The 14,670-nt window shown below is 48.4% G+C and overlaps 1 protein-coding gene across 3 annotated transcripts in view; it reads left to right on the forward strand.

Annotated features, from left to right (window-relative positions):
- Window positions 1-14,670, forward strand: part of Mob3a (MOB kinase activator 3A) — a 30,134-nt gene that overhangs the window by 11,801 nt on the left and 3,663 nt on the right. For all 3 annotated transcript variants that reach the window (XM_048341711.1, XM_048341712.1, XM_048341713.1), the window contains exons 2-4: window positions 401-513; window positions 9,109-9,635; window positions 14,451-14,653. In XM_048341711.1, coding sequence (XP_048197668.1) covers window positions 9,215-9,635; window positions 14,451-14,653 — 624 coding nt within the window. In that variant the 5' untranslated portion in view covers window positions 401-513; window positions 9,109-9,214. The remainder of the gene's footprint in view (window positions 1-400; window positions 514-9,108; window positions 9,636-14,450; window positions 14,654-14,670) is intronic.

The following is a 14,670-nucleotide window of genomic DNA, read 5'->3' on the forward strand; positions in this document are numbered from 1 at the left end:
TACCCCAGCCCCAGGATTAAGGTTTTCACACGGAGGGGGCTCTAGAGTCTGCACTGCCTTTAGTCAGTCACAGGACAAATTCGGCTTTGATATTATTCCAACCAAATATTGGGGCTTCCAGGCTGGAGGCCAGTGTTGCACACTGATCAAGTACATGGAACTAACCTCTAATTGGGCCCTGTTCCCCATGGTGGTGACAGGATGTGAAAGACTCCGGAAGGAAATGGGTGACTGTGGGCTTGTGAGCTGCCTGCCACACCTCAGCCAAGGAAGGGGCATGACAGTTGGTGTTCTGTGTTGTTGTGCTTTACTTTCAGAAAAAACAAAAAACAAAAAACGGGGAGGCAGGGGAAGGTTTATGCAGAGGGAGCTTATCATAATACCTTTTTTCTTCTTGAAGTTTCCAAGAGCCTTCTGTCTCATCTGTCCTGGGGAAGACCAGCAAAGGAAGAGATTTTGAGAAGCTGTTAGAAATACATTAAGAGGATTGAAGTGGAAAGGAACCTAGAAAAGGTGAGACTTGGGGGACAGGGTGGGGGAGGTTGTAGTTCCGGCCCAGCCTGGCCTCCTACAACAGTCTGTCTGTGGGCAAAAGCAACTTCCCATAGCCATAGTTAACTCTTTGGTAGTAGAAGGCATGTTTATTTCTGACAGAAACCTTTGACTTTTGAAGGGTGTCTTCCCCTTCAGGAATTTTTCTAGAAGAAAAAAAACAAAAACTTTCACTTAAAAAAAAATGCTCAGGCTGGGAATATGGCCTAGTGGCAAGAGTGCTTGCCTTATATACATGAAGCCCTGGGTTCGATTCCTCAGCACCACATATATAGAAAATGGCCACAGGTGGCACTGTGGCTCAAATGGCAGAGTGCTAGCCTTGAGCAAGAAGCCAGGGACAGTGCTCAGGCCCTGAGTTCAAGCCCCAGGACTGGCAAAAAGAAAATTCTCCCATTTTGTAAAAGTAGTCAAGAGTGGGATCAGTAATGTTGCCCATCACACTGCTCATTTTCTAGAACAATCCTGGTAGATGGGCATAAGGTTGTAAAGAAGGCCTATGGAGGGGCTGGGAATATGGCCTAGCAGTAGAGTGCTTGCCTCGTATACATGAAGCCCTGGGTTCAATTCCTCAGCACCACATACATAGAAAAATCCAGAGGTGGTGCTTTGGCTTAAGTGGTAGGGTGCTAGCCTTGAGCCAAAAGAAAAAAAGGACCGTGCTCAGGCACTGAGTTCAAGTCTCAGAATTGGCAAAAAAAAAAAAAAAGAAAGAAAGAAAGAAAGAAAAAGAAAAGAAAAAAGAAGGCCTATAGAGAACCTTGGTAGTTTGGGAGAGATATAACCAGAGAGCTGGTCATCTTCTCCCTGAGACCCAGCCTGGGGGACATCTCCAGAGACTATGATGGTGTCACAGAGGCTGTGAAGGCCCCAGAAGACACTATACCCTAGTGGCAGACTTCTTTCAGCCTGACCTGTTCTGGTGACACTGTTAGAAGGAACTCCCCGAAACTATCCCCTAGAAAAGCACCCCAAAAAACAAGAAGGCTGTGCCTGGCCAGTGGCAAGTCATGACCAATGAGGAACTCAGAGACAAAGGAGGAACCAAGAGGAGGCCCTGCTAACTTCAGAGGGGGGAAGGGAGGGAGCCCATGCCCCACCTTACTTTTTCCTTGGTAGAAAGAGGCTAATAGCCATTCCTGCGGACAGTGGGATGACCACAGCTAGACTTGCAGTCTGAGGGCTGCCTCCGTGGCAGAGTGGATCACCTAGGCAGGGGTAGATCACTGGACAGGTTGGCAGGCACAGCCCTGGGGAATGAGAAATGCAAAAACTTGTGTTACATGTCAGCAATAATAAGGCCCTCTCCATGACAGGGACAAGAAGACGTAGGGCTATTTTGCAGCCTTTCCTGTATTACAGAACCATAGCAAACCGGGCGTGGTGACCACAGAAAGACCAGAAAGACTTGGCTGCCCTGATCAGAACTGGAGAATAGCCCAGTGCACTGATTGGGCACCATGGAGGTGCATGTTACCATACTTTGGACAAGATGGAGGGATATTGGAATCTCTGGGAGTTGAAGTGCCAGGGAGGCGTGTGGCACCTCCACTTGTGCAGTCCTGTGCCCTGCCCCTCCATCCATCAGCTGTGTGATGTGAGGTGCTGGCTGTCATCTAACATGGAGGATTCACCTCGTAAAGCTACCCTTAGGAGGCCCTGAGTGATATCTGGAGATACATGTGGTTGTCATGACTGGAGAGCCCCTGGCAAAGGATGTTGCTCAACCCCCTACAAAGCTCAGAGAATAACCTGGCTGGGTGCCCACTGTAACCAGGGGAGATCAGGCCTCAGTTGAACCCTATGTAAAATGAAGGAAGCATTTTCTTAGAAAAATGTGAGGTACACTGGATGCTAGTAGCTCATACCTGTAATCATAGCTTCTAAGAAGGCTGAGATCTGAGGATCATGGTTTGAAGCTAGCGCAAGCAAAATCCATGAGACTCTTATCTCCAGCTAACCACAAAAACCTGGAAGTAGAGCTATAGCCCAAGTGATAGAGCTCCAGCCTTGAGCAAAAAAAAAAGTTCAGGGACAGTGCCCAGGTCCTGAATTCAAGCCCCAGCACAGCACAGAAGGAGAGAGAGCATGAGAGACAGAGACTGAGAAACAGAGAGGGGAAGGGAGGGTTCTAAAAGCTGGAGTCTGCTACCCTTAGGAGGCCCTGAGTGATATCTGGAGATACATGTGGTTGTCATGACTGGAGAGCCCCTGGCAAAGGATGTTGCTCAACCCCCTACAAAGCTCAGAGAATAACCTGGCTGGGTGCCCACTGTAACCAGGGGAGATCAGGCCTCAGTTGAACCCTATGTAAAATGAAGGAAGCATTTTCTTAGAAAAATGTGAGGTACACTGGATGCTAGTAGCTCATACCTGTAATCATAGCTTCTAAGAAGGCTGAGATCTGAGGATCATGGTTTGAAGCTAGCTCAAGCAAAATCCATGAGACTCTTATCTCCAGCTAACCACAAAAACCTGGAAGTAGAGCTATAGCCCAAGTGATAGAGCTCCAGCCTTGAGCAAAAAAAAAGTTCAGGGACAGTGCCCAGGTCCTGAATTCAAGCCCCAGCACAGCACAGAAGGAGAGAGAGCATGAGAGACAGAGACTGAGAAACAGAGAGGGGAAGGGAGGGTTCTAAAAGCTGGAGTCTGCTGGTAATATGGCCTAGTGGTAAAGTGCTCGCCTCATATACATGAAGCCCTGGGTTCGATTCCCCAGCACCACATATACAAAAAATGGCCAGAAGTGGTACTGTGGCTCAAGTGGCAGAGTGCTAGCCTTGAGCAAAAAGAAGCCAGGGACAGTGGGCAGGCCCTGAGTCCAAGGCCAAGGACTGGCAAAATAATTAATAAATAAATAAATAAGCTGGAGTCTGACTAGGGGTGCTTGCAGATGCCCACAGTGCCTAGGGACATTCTCTGTACTTATGTAGAAGAAAATCAGTTGGGAAAGGATTTTGATATGGAGCCATCTAGGATCATCTGGAGCCCCAGGTCACTACAGAATCTTCAAAAGAGAGAGGCGGGAGGGCCAGAGACTAGGAGGCCTCACACTGCTCATTTTGAAAAGGAAAGAAACAAGCAAGCTGGGCCATACCTGTAATCCTGGCACTAGAAGGCTGAAGCAAGATGATTATGAGTTCAAGGCCATACTGTACTTAATAGTGAGATCCTATCTCAAAACAGCTGACAAGGGCTGGGAATATGGCCTAGTGGCAAGAGTGCTTGCCTCGTATACATGAAGCCCTGGGTTCGATTCCCCAGCACCACATATATAGAAAAAAAAAAAAAACACACGACCAGAAGTGGCCCTGTGGCTCAAGTGGCAGAGTGCTAGCCTTGAGCAGAAGGAAGCCAGGGACAGTGCTCAGGCCCTGAGTCCAAGGCCCAGGACTGGCAAAAAAAAAAAAAACAGCTGACAAGGCTAGGAGCTAGTGGCTCAAGTCCCTAAGCTACTTAGCTGCTCAGGAGGGTGAAATCTGAGGATCCTTGTTTAAAGCCAGCTCAGGCTGACAATTTCAAGACTTCCATCTCTAAATAACCATCAAAAAAGCCAGAAGCAGGGCTGGGAATATGGCCTAGTGGTAAAGTGCTCACCTCGTATACATAAAGCCCTGGGTTCGATTCTTCAGCACCACATATATAGAAAAAAAGCTGGAAGTGGCGCTGTGGCTCAAGAGGTAGAATGCTAGCCTTGAGCAAAAAGAAGCCAGGAACAGTGCGCAGGCCCTGAGTCCAAGCCCCAGGACTGGCAAAAAAAAACACACAAAAAAGCCAGAAGCATCTGGGAAGGTAGCCTAGTAGTAGAGTGCTTGCCTAGCACACATGAAGCCCTGGGTTCAATTCCTCAATACCATATACACAGAAAAAGCCAGGAGTGGTGCTGTGGCTCAAGTGGTAGAACACTAGCCTCGAGCATAGAGAGGCTCAGGGACAGTGCCCAGGCCCCAGGACTGACAAAAAAAAAAAAATCCAATAGAGGCATGGTTCAAGTGGTAGAGCACCAGCTATGAGCAGAAATAGCCAAGTGAATGAGTGTGAGTCTTTTTTGAGCCCAGTATTGGCACACACAAACTAGCAGAGTTATACAACAATGAGACCCTCAACTCAAGATTGGTGGGAATGGAGCATGGTACAGCTGCCATGGAAAGCGGAAGTTTCCTCCAAATAAAAAACCAAATCCCCCTAATTCCATTCTAAGGGTACACCCAAAAGAGTTGAAAACTCATATCCACACAAAGCCTTGGACATCCATGTCCACAACATGTGCTTCACTTCTGCCAAAGTTGGAAACAGCTCAGTTTCCACAGCTGGATGAGTGTATATGTACAGCATGTGCCATTCACACTGGAATATCATGCAGCCACGAATAGAAAGAGGAGGAAGCTTGAGAACACCATAGTCAGTGAGAAAACTAGACTTACAAGGTCATACTGTGGGGCAGGGAATGTGGCTTAGTGGTAGAGTGCTTGCCTAGCATGCATGAAGCCTGGATTTGATTCCTCAGTACAACATAAGCAGAAAAAGCATGAAACAGTGCTGTAGCTCAAGTGGTAGAGTGCTAGCCTTGAGCAAAAGAAACTCAAGGACAGTGCCTTGAGCAAAAGAAACTCAGGGACAGTGCCTAGGCCCTGAGTTCAACCCCTAGGACTAGCAAAAAAAGGTCCTACAGTGTGACTACATTGATAGGAAAAGTCTAGAACAGGTGAATCCAGAGATAGGCAATGAATTTGTGGGTGTCAGGGGCTGGAGAGGGGACAGAGGTTGCTGCTCATGAGGACGGGGCTTAGAATGTTTTGGATCTAGATAGGGCTGGTGATTTCACAACTCAGAATATACTTCAGACTGCCTTTATGCCTTAAATAGGTGAATCATGGCACATGAATTTATACTCTCAAGAAAGCTGTGCAACAGCAGAGGATCACAAGAGCCCAATAGCTATGCCCTTATGAACACATAAGATGATGCTAAGTGAAATGAACTCCATGTTGTGGAAACGAGCGTTACATCACTGTTATAATTACTTTCAACATGCCATGTGAAACCATAGCTTCTATTGTTGATGATCCTCTTGTATCCCCTTCCTGTGGTTGTCCCCACGCTATCACTGTACTCTGGATACTGTATATACTGGTATTAGAACTAGGGAAGTGAAAGGGAATATCAAAATCAAGAGACAAGGGATAAAAAGACAAACAAGTCCAAAAGCAATACTTGCAAAACCATTTGGTGTAAACCAACTGAACAACTAATGGAGGGGAGAAGGAAAGAGGGAGGAGGTAACAAATAGTACAAGAAATGTACCCATGGCCTTATGTATGAAACTGTAACCCCTCTGTACATTACTTTGACAATAAATAATTATTTAAAAAGAAAGAAAGAAAGCTGTGCAAGCCAGGTGTTAGTAGCTCATGCCTATAATCCTAGCTGCTCAGAAGGCTAAGATCTGAGAATCATGGTTCAAAAGTTAGCCTGGGAAGAAAAGTCAGTGAGACTTTTATATCCAATTGGTGCTATGGTGCAAAGTGGTAAAGCACAAGCTGTGAGCAAAAACAAAACAAGCTGAAAGACAGTGCCCAGGCCCTGAAAAGAACCCCCCCACCCCCCCCAAAAAAAAATCTCAAGGCACTGATGTCTCACGCCTGTAATCCTAGCTATTCAGGAGGCTGAGATCTGAGAATCGCAGCTCTCAAAGCCCAAGCAGGAAAGGAAAGTCCATGAGACTCATCTCCAATTAACCACCAGAAAAATAGAAGTGGAGCTGTGTTTCAAAGTGGTAGGTAGAGTGCTAGCCTGAAGCAAAAGGGCTCAGGGACAGCACCCAAGCCCCGAGTTCAAGTCCCTGACCACCACCAACAACAACAAAAAAAACCAAAACAGTGCTAACAATTGACCTGTCCTCTGCTACAGGGGCATGAGAGAACTACAGAACTGCAGGAGTGGGATGAGGTGCCTGAATACTGGATGGAGGGGTGTGGGGGCCTCTAGAAGCTGAGGAAGGTAGAGGGCAGATCCTCCTGGCATGAGGGTGCAGCCCTGCCACACTTGAGCTAGCATATGTCAGACTTGGAACCTCAAAAGGGAAGGGGTTATATATGCTTATTCTCAGGCACCTGGTCTGTGGTGCAGCCGCTGCAGGAGACACAGTCCACAGGTTAGGACCAATTTAGTCACAAGTGACAGAAACTTAACTCCATCAACGTAAGAGAAAAAAGCCAGGCACTGTGGCTCAAGCCTGTAATCATAGGCTGGGATCTAAGTACCACAGTCTGAAGCCAGTCCAGGCAAGAAACTTTGTGAGACTCTTATCTCCACCTAACCACCAAAAAGTAGGAAGTAAGGGACAAAGGGTGATTAAACGCAGCACTGGACATACTATGTTGAAAATGAACTATACAATTTTTGGGTGGGGATGGGAGGGAGCAAGGATAGGAGTGACATTGTCCAAAAACAAATGTACTTTACCTGACTTAACGTAACTGTAACCCCTCTTTATATCACCTTTTTTTTTTTTTTTTGCCAGTCTTGGGGTTTGAATTCAGCCTGGGCACTGTCCCTGGGCTACTTTTGCTCAAAGCTAGCACTCTACCACTTGAGCCACAGCTCCACTTCTGGCTTTTTCTGTTTATGTGGTACTGAGGAATGGAACCTAGGGCTTCAAGCATGCTTGGCAGCCCCTTACAATTGATTTTTTATTAAAGCAGGAAGCAGGACTGGGAATGTAACTTAGTGGTAGAGTGCTTGCTCCAGGACTCGCACAAGAAATGAAGAGAAAAAAGAAAACAAGTGCCGTGCCAGAGATGAATTATAAATACTGTACATGGTTATGTATGACCAGCTGACGTTGCTTCTCTCCCCACCTCCATCACTTACCCTTCCTACTGTTTCCTTTTTTTTTTTTTTTTTTGGCCAGTCCTGGGCCTTGGATTCTGGGCCTGAGCACCATCCCTGGCTTCTTCCCGCTCAAGGCTAGCACTCTGCCACCTGAGCCACAGCGCCCCTTCTGGCTGTTTTCCATATATGCGGTGCTGGGGAATAGAACCGAGAGCTTCATGTGTAGGAGGCAAGCACTCTTGCCACTAGGCCATATTCCCAGCCCCCTACTGTTTCCTCTTTGGAGCTCCCAGTCTCCATTTTATGACCTACCTTTTCTTAGGTCCCAGGTACCACAATCAAGTCTGTCTGCCTTCCCAAGTGGGCCTAGCCTGTGGAGCAGGGTGCCTTGAGGCCTACTTTGGCCTATAGGAGGAGGACTGTCAAAGGACAGTGTCAGAAGAGAAACGAGGCGAGTGATAGAGAAACACGTGTGCATATCCTGGCAAGCTCATAATGTAGCATATGAAGTATCCACTACTGGATAGAGTCACCACCTGTCCCTGCTCGTCAAGGATGAGTGCCGGGAAGGTAATGTGAGGAGATGAGCTGGCAGATGAGTCTCAAGCCATGGGCCCAAGGGAGACAGGTAACCAGCTAAGTCCTTGCCCACAATCAGCTTATCTCTGTGGTGCCAGCAGGCATCCAACATGTCACCACTGAGACATAAACAAGTTCCCTGGGGTCTCTCTATTGAGTTCATGTCCCCCAAATTCAGATTCACATGGGATTGCTCACTGCCACCATATTTGGAAGGACAGATAAGTGTCAAACTGGAAAAGGACAAGTCCTTGCAGTGGCTGGTAATTTGGACAATCATAAGGGAAAGAGCACAGGGAGAGCAAGAATTCCACTCCATTCTTGAGGCTGGAAGCCTCAAGGTGTAAACAGGGCTTGCTCCCGAGGCTGCCAGGGAAAATCTGCCCCAGGCCTCTCCTGATGGTAGCTAGTGATCCATAACTCTCCCTGGCTTGTAGTCACGTCACTGCAGTGTCTGAGTGATTATCTTCTCTGTTCTCTCTCATCTGTGAACTGAGGACCTGGAGATGAGGGTCACAGAGGCTTTTCTTCCAGGCTGGCTACAAACCACAATCCTCGGATCTCAGCCTCCTTGAGAAACTAGGTGTGAGCCACCATGCCCAGCTCACCTCTGTACTATAGAACACTAGATTTTGGATTTAGGACCACTCAGCTAATACAACTTATCTTCTTATTTATTTATTTTGGGTGCCAACCTCAGGGCTTGAATTTTGTCCCTGATCTTTTTTTTTTTTTACTCAACACTAGAACTCTTCCCACTTGAGCCACAGCTCCACTTCTGACTTTTTCATGGTTAATTGAAGATGAGAGTCTCACAGACTTTCCTGCCCAGACTGGCTAAGACCCCTTTCATAAATGATAGAGTCCAGGGATTCTGTGCTTTATCAGGATGTGGGTACCTCCTCATGGAGGCCTCTGTCAGCCCTCTTCCATCCCCCAGCCACCATGGAAGCCCCATATTGTCAGAAGACATGGCTAGAAACAGTGAGTCCAGCCTGTGTCAAGCCAAGGCTGGGGCCATGGTTATTAGTGTTGTAAGTGTTCAGGCTGCTGGTCTGTGCCTCATGGCCACTTACTCTAGGGAACTAGCCCTACGGAAAGTCCTCACTTCGTGTGTATCCTAAATGTCCCTCTGTGTTTCAGATCCCAGGAGAGAGCACAGGCCCAGTGAGATTCTAAAGGCCTTTGGAGTGACAACTCAGGTCTCCATCCTGCCCTTGAGGTGACCCCAATAATAGGTGCTGTCAAAATGTCCAACCCCTTCCTAAAACAAGTCTTCAACAAGGACAAGACCTTCCGACCTAAGCGCAAGTTTGAGCCAGGCACACAACGCTTTGAGCTACACAAGAAAGCACAGGCATCATTGAATGCAGGGCTGGACCTGCGGCAGGCTGTGCAGCTGCCCCCTGGCGAGGAGCTCAATGACTGGGTGGCTGTGCACGTGGTGGACTTCTTCAACCGTGTCAACCTCATATATGGCACCATCAGTGACGGCTGCACCGAGCAGTCCTGCCCCATCATGTCTGGGGGCCCCAAGTATGAGTACCGCTGGCAGGATGAGCAAAGGTTCCGGAAACCCACTGCGTTGTCGGCACCCCGGTACATGGACCTGCTCATGGACTGGATCGAGGTACAGATCAACAACGAAGACATCTTCCCCACCAACGTCGGTGAGTTGGGTGGCTCTAAGGATCTTGATTTCTTCCTTGTGCTGGGGCCACTTGCATGTGGTCCCAGCAACCTCAGGGCCTTAGCACACATCACAAAAAACCAACCAGCCAGGTGCCAGTGGTTCATGCCAATAACCTAGCTACCCAGGAGGCTGAGATCTATAGACTGCAGCTCAAAGCCTGTGAGACTCTTAACTCCAATTAACCACCAAAAAGCTGAAAATGGAGCTGTGGCTCAAAGTGGTAGTGTGCTAGCCTTGAACACAAAAGCTCAGGGACAACACTCAGGCCTTGAGTTCAAGCTGTAGGCATTGCAAGGAAGGAGGGGAGGGAGGGAGGGAGGGAGGGAGGGAGGGAGGGAGGGAGGGAGGGAGGGAGGGAGGGAGGGAGGGAGGGAGGGACAGGACCAGGCCCATTCTACTTCCTACATTTTTTACTTTAAAAAAACAATTTTTTTTGGTGCAATATGGGGGTTAGGCTCGGGGCCTTGAGTTTGCCAGGCAGGTACTCTACTGTTTGAGTTACACTTCTAACCCTTGCTTTTGTTGTAATTTTAGTTGTTTTTTGGATTGGGCATCTCACATTTATGCCTGGAACTGGCAGTATACCATGATCTTCCTACTATGCCTCTTGATAACCCTAGTCTTTTTTCTTTTTATTTGGCCAGTCCTGGGGCTTGGACTCAGGGCCTGAGCACTGTCCCTGGCTTCTTTTTGCTCAAGGCTAGCACTCTGCCACTTGAGCCACAGCGCCACTTCTGGCCATTTTCTGTATATGTGGTGCTGGGGAATCAAACCCAGGGCCTCATGTATATGAGGCAGGCACTCTTGCCACTAGGCCATATCCCCAGCCCTTTTTTTTTTTTTTTTGCCAGTCCTGGGCCTTGAACTCAGGGCCTGAGCACTGTCCCTGACTTCTTTATGCTCAAGGCTAGCACTCTGCCACTTGAGCCACAGCGCCACTTCTGGCCGTTTTCTATGTATGTGGTGCTGGGGAATCAAACCCAGGGCTTCATGTATGCGAGGCAAGCACTCTTGCCACTAGGCCATATTCCCAGCCTCTGGCTTCTTTTTTGCTCAAGGCTAGCACTCTGCCACTTGAGCCACAGCGCCACTTCTGGCCGTTTTCTATGTATGTGGTGCTGGGGAATCAAACCCAGGGCTTCATGTATGCGAGGCAAGCACTCTTGCCACTAGGCCATATTCCCAGCCTCTGGCTTCTTTTTGCTCAAGGCTAGCACTTTGCCACTTGAGCCACAGTGCCACTTCTGGCTTTTTCTATATATGTGGTACCGAGGAATCCAACCCAGGGCTTCAGGTATGCGAAGCAAGTACTCTACCGCTAGGCCATATTCCCAGCCCCTACTCTGCCTACTCTGCTGGGATGGCAGTTGTGTACCACGACGGCTTGCTTGTTGGTTGAGATGGAATGATGAGAATGTCACTTTTGGTTTTTTAAATGCTGTCCCTGGGTCTTGAATTTAGGACCTGGGCACTGTCCCTAAGTTGTTTTTGTTGTTGTTGTTGTTGTTGTTGTTCAAAGCTAGTGCTCTACCACTTGAGCCACAACTCCATTTCTGGCATTTTGGGAGTAGATTAGTGGAGATAAAAAGTCTCATGGACTTTCCTGCCCAGGCTAACTTTGAACTGTGGTCCTTAGGTCTCAGCCTCCTGAGTAGCTAGAATTACCGATGTGAGCCACTGGTGCCTGACTGGAATGTCATCTTTTTTTTTTTTTTTCATTATGTTTGGGGATGGATCTCAGAGCTTTGGGTATGCTAGGCAAGCACTTACCACTGAGGCACACCCCAACCCTATTCACTGAAAGTAGCAGTTCAGGGGTTCATATTATGTTCACACTCAGCTTTCACCTCTGTCAGTTCCAGAGCATTCCTGGTTCCTGGTTCTGGTCCAAATCTTGTCCCATAGTTCCCAGCACTTATTGCAGTGTCATTTGCATGCAAGAGCCCACATGCCGCCTAGGGCACCACAGAAAAAGACTGGTCACCCTGGCTTATCCCATTCCAAGAGACACTGGCTCAAGGTGGTGGATAGAAGTTCTCATGGGCAAGCAGCCTTGGACCTTTGAGAAAGTCCTGACATACAGCCAAAGAAAGGGAAGCATACAAGGGAAACATTGGAGCTGAGTGCCAGAGGATCACGCCTGTGATCCTAGCTACTCCAGAGGCAGAGATCTGAGGATCACAATCCAAAGCCAGCCCAGGCAGAAAAGTCTGTGAGACCTTTACCTTCAATTCACCAAAAAAGCCAGGAGAGCTGTGGCTCAAAGTGGTAGAGTACTAGCCTTGAGTACAAAAGCTCAGGGATGGCACCCAGTCCCTGAGTTCAAGCCAGGAACAGCACAAAAAAAAAGACAAAAGGAGCCTTTGGGAACAAATCTAGGTGACATGAGAGAGGCCTTGAGTGGGGGAAAACATACCTTTGGCTTCGCCCTTCTAGAATGATACAAACCAGGGAAGGATGCACCAAAGCCATATTACAAAGAAATGAACTTGAAATCTGTGTGGTCAGACAAGGAGGTGCATGGTACCTGTGATCTGCCTGCACATCCCCTCAGTGGCCAGGTCTTCTGGGCCCAAGTCTTCAGGGCATCCCAGCACTTAGGCTGCCCGGCTGTGGCCCGAGGGGGAGCCACTGTGGAGCTCCAGTTAGAGAGGTTTTCTTCCTCTTCTCGTGGGAGCTTTGCCCAGTACCACATAGACATGAATAGAGTTTTCCAGCCTTTCCTCCCACCCCCCACCCTGGTCATGGAGCTTGAACTCAGGTCCTGGGCCATTGTCCCTGAGCTGTTTTTGCTCAAGGCCAGCACTCTACCACTTAAGCCACAGCACCACTTCTGGCTTTTTCTGAGTAGTTTATTGGGAACAAGAGTCTCACAGACTTTCCTGCACAGGCTGGCTTTGAACGACAATCCTCAAACCTCAGCCTCCTGAGTAGCTAGGATTATAGGTGTGAGTCACTGGTTCCCAGCCTACAACCTTTTTTGTTAATTGTTGCTGGTAGTATGGAGTGTCATTCTGTCACCCAGGCTGGCCTCAAACTCATAATCTTCCTGCCTCAGCATCTTATATGCTGGGATTATAGGCCCACATTCCTCTCTGCTGTAAAAGGAAAAACAGAGACCTACATTGGCTACACTCCCTTGGATGCACCTCAGAGTCGGGCTCAGATCATAGACTTAAAAGGAGACCAGGCCAGGCATTGGTGGCTCATACCTGTAATCCTAGCTACTCTGGACTTGGAGATCTAAGGATCAAGGTTCAGAGCTAGCCCAGGCAGGAATGCCCACAAGACAGTTACCTCCAATTAACTACCAAGAAAGCCAGAAGTAGGGCTGTGGCTCAAGTGATAGAGTACTACCCATAAGCACCAAAGCTCAGAGGCAGCGCCCAGGCCCTGAGTTCAAGCCTCAGGATCAGCGCGCGTGCGCGCGCGCACACACACACACACACACACACACACACACACGAGTCTTAGTTTCAGAGAGGATTTGTGTTCCACAGTTTTCAGAGGTCCTGCATCCCTTGGCTCTGAGCCCTTTCCTCAGAGAAGTCACACAGTGTTCTATCTCTTAGTCTCTCAGCCTTTGACTTCCCGTTCCTGCCTCTTTTGAAGACTTTGTGATAATAGTGGGCTCAGACCATCCAGGACAGTTTTCATCTCAGAATCCTTAGCTTGTCCCAAGTAGCATGTCTGAAAACTCAGGATTAGGATGTGGATATCTCTAGGCCTTAATTAGTGACCCAATGGCTGGAGAAGCACAGTGCTCCCCAGCTGTCAGTGTTTCTCATCTCTAGAAGACGTGGCCTGGGTACCCATGGGCTTCTCGGCAGTAATTTATGTCTTTCTGTCCATCAGCGCGGGTAATGCTGGCTGGATTGGGTGATCCACAGCTACCCCTGTCCTGGGAGAAATGCTTAACTTGTGCATTCATAAACCAATGCTCGGTGCCCTGATTGGTTTGTAGTTTCCTGAGCTAAGGAGGACAGGAAACCCATGGTGAACTAGGAAGCAGCTAAGACTCTAAGGGAACTCCCTGCAAGAAGATGTGAGCTGGGCTCTAGTGACTCAGATCTGTAATCCTAGCTACTCAGGAGGCTGAGATCTAAGGATCTCAATTCAAAGCTAGCTGAGCAGGAAAATCTTTGAGACTCCAATTTACCACCAGAATGTGGGAAGTGGAGTTGTGGATTAAGTGATTAAGCACTAGCCTTGAGCAAAAAAGCTGAATGAGAGTGAGGCCCTGAGTTCAAGATCCAGTACCAGCACACAAAAAGACCATGGGACAAGAAGACCAAAGAGGGGCCACAAGGGGCCACAGGCAAACGGCTGTTCTTGTTCTAGATAAAGCGGCTTCTTTCCAGGGATGTTCAGTTACTTCTCACATAGGAGTCAACACTTGGCTTCAGGAAGAAACCCATTTTGGTCCCTAGGACATAAGCTGTGTGACCCCAGGCAAGTAAGTGCCTTACTTATCTCTGAGCCTCATTAGTTCATACATTTGTGGTTCAAAGAGGTAGCATGGGCCAAGTGTTAGTGGTACATGCCTGTAATCCTAACTACTCAGGAGGCTGAGATCTGAAGATCAGTGTTCAAAGCCAACCCAGGCAAGAAAGTCAATGAGACTCTTATCTCCAATCACAGAAAAAGCCAGAAGTGGCTTAAATGGTAGAGTGCTAGTTTTGAGCAAAAAGAGATCAGGGACGGTGCCCGGGCCCTGAGTTCAAGACCCAGGACCGGCAAAAACAAAGGAAGAACATGGTCTCAGGGCTGGTCCCTCTCTCTACCCATCCAGGCACACCATTCCCCAAGAACTTCCTGCAGGCTGTGAGGAAGATCTTGTCTCGGCTCTTCCGTGTTTTTGTGCACGTCTACATCCACCACTTTGACCGCATCGCCCAGATGGGCTCCGAGGCCCACGTGAACACCTGCTACAAGCACTTCTACTACTTTGTCACTGAGTTCAACCTTATTGACACCAAGGAGCTGGAGCCCCTGGTGAGTGGCGGGGTGCA

This window comes from Perognathus longimembris, chromosome 3 (assembly GCF_023159225.1).
Source record: "Perognathus longimembris pacificus isolate PPM17 chromosome 3, ASM2315922v1, whole genome shotgun sequence".
Taxonomy (NCBI): Eukaryota; Metazoa; Chordata; class Mammalia; order Rodentia; family Heteromyidae; genus Perognathus; species Perognathus longimembris.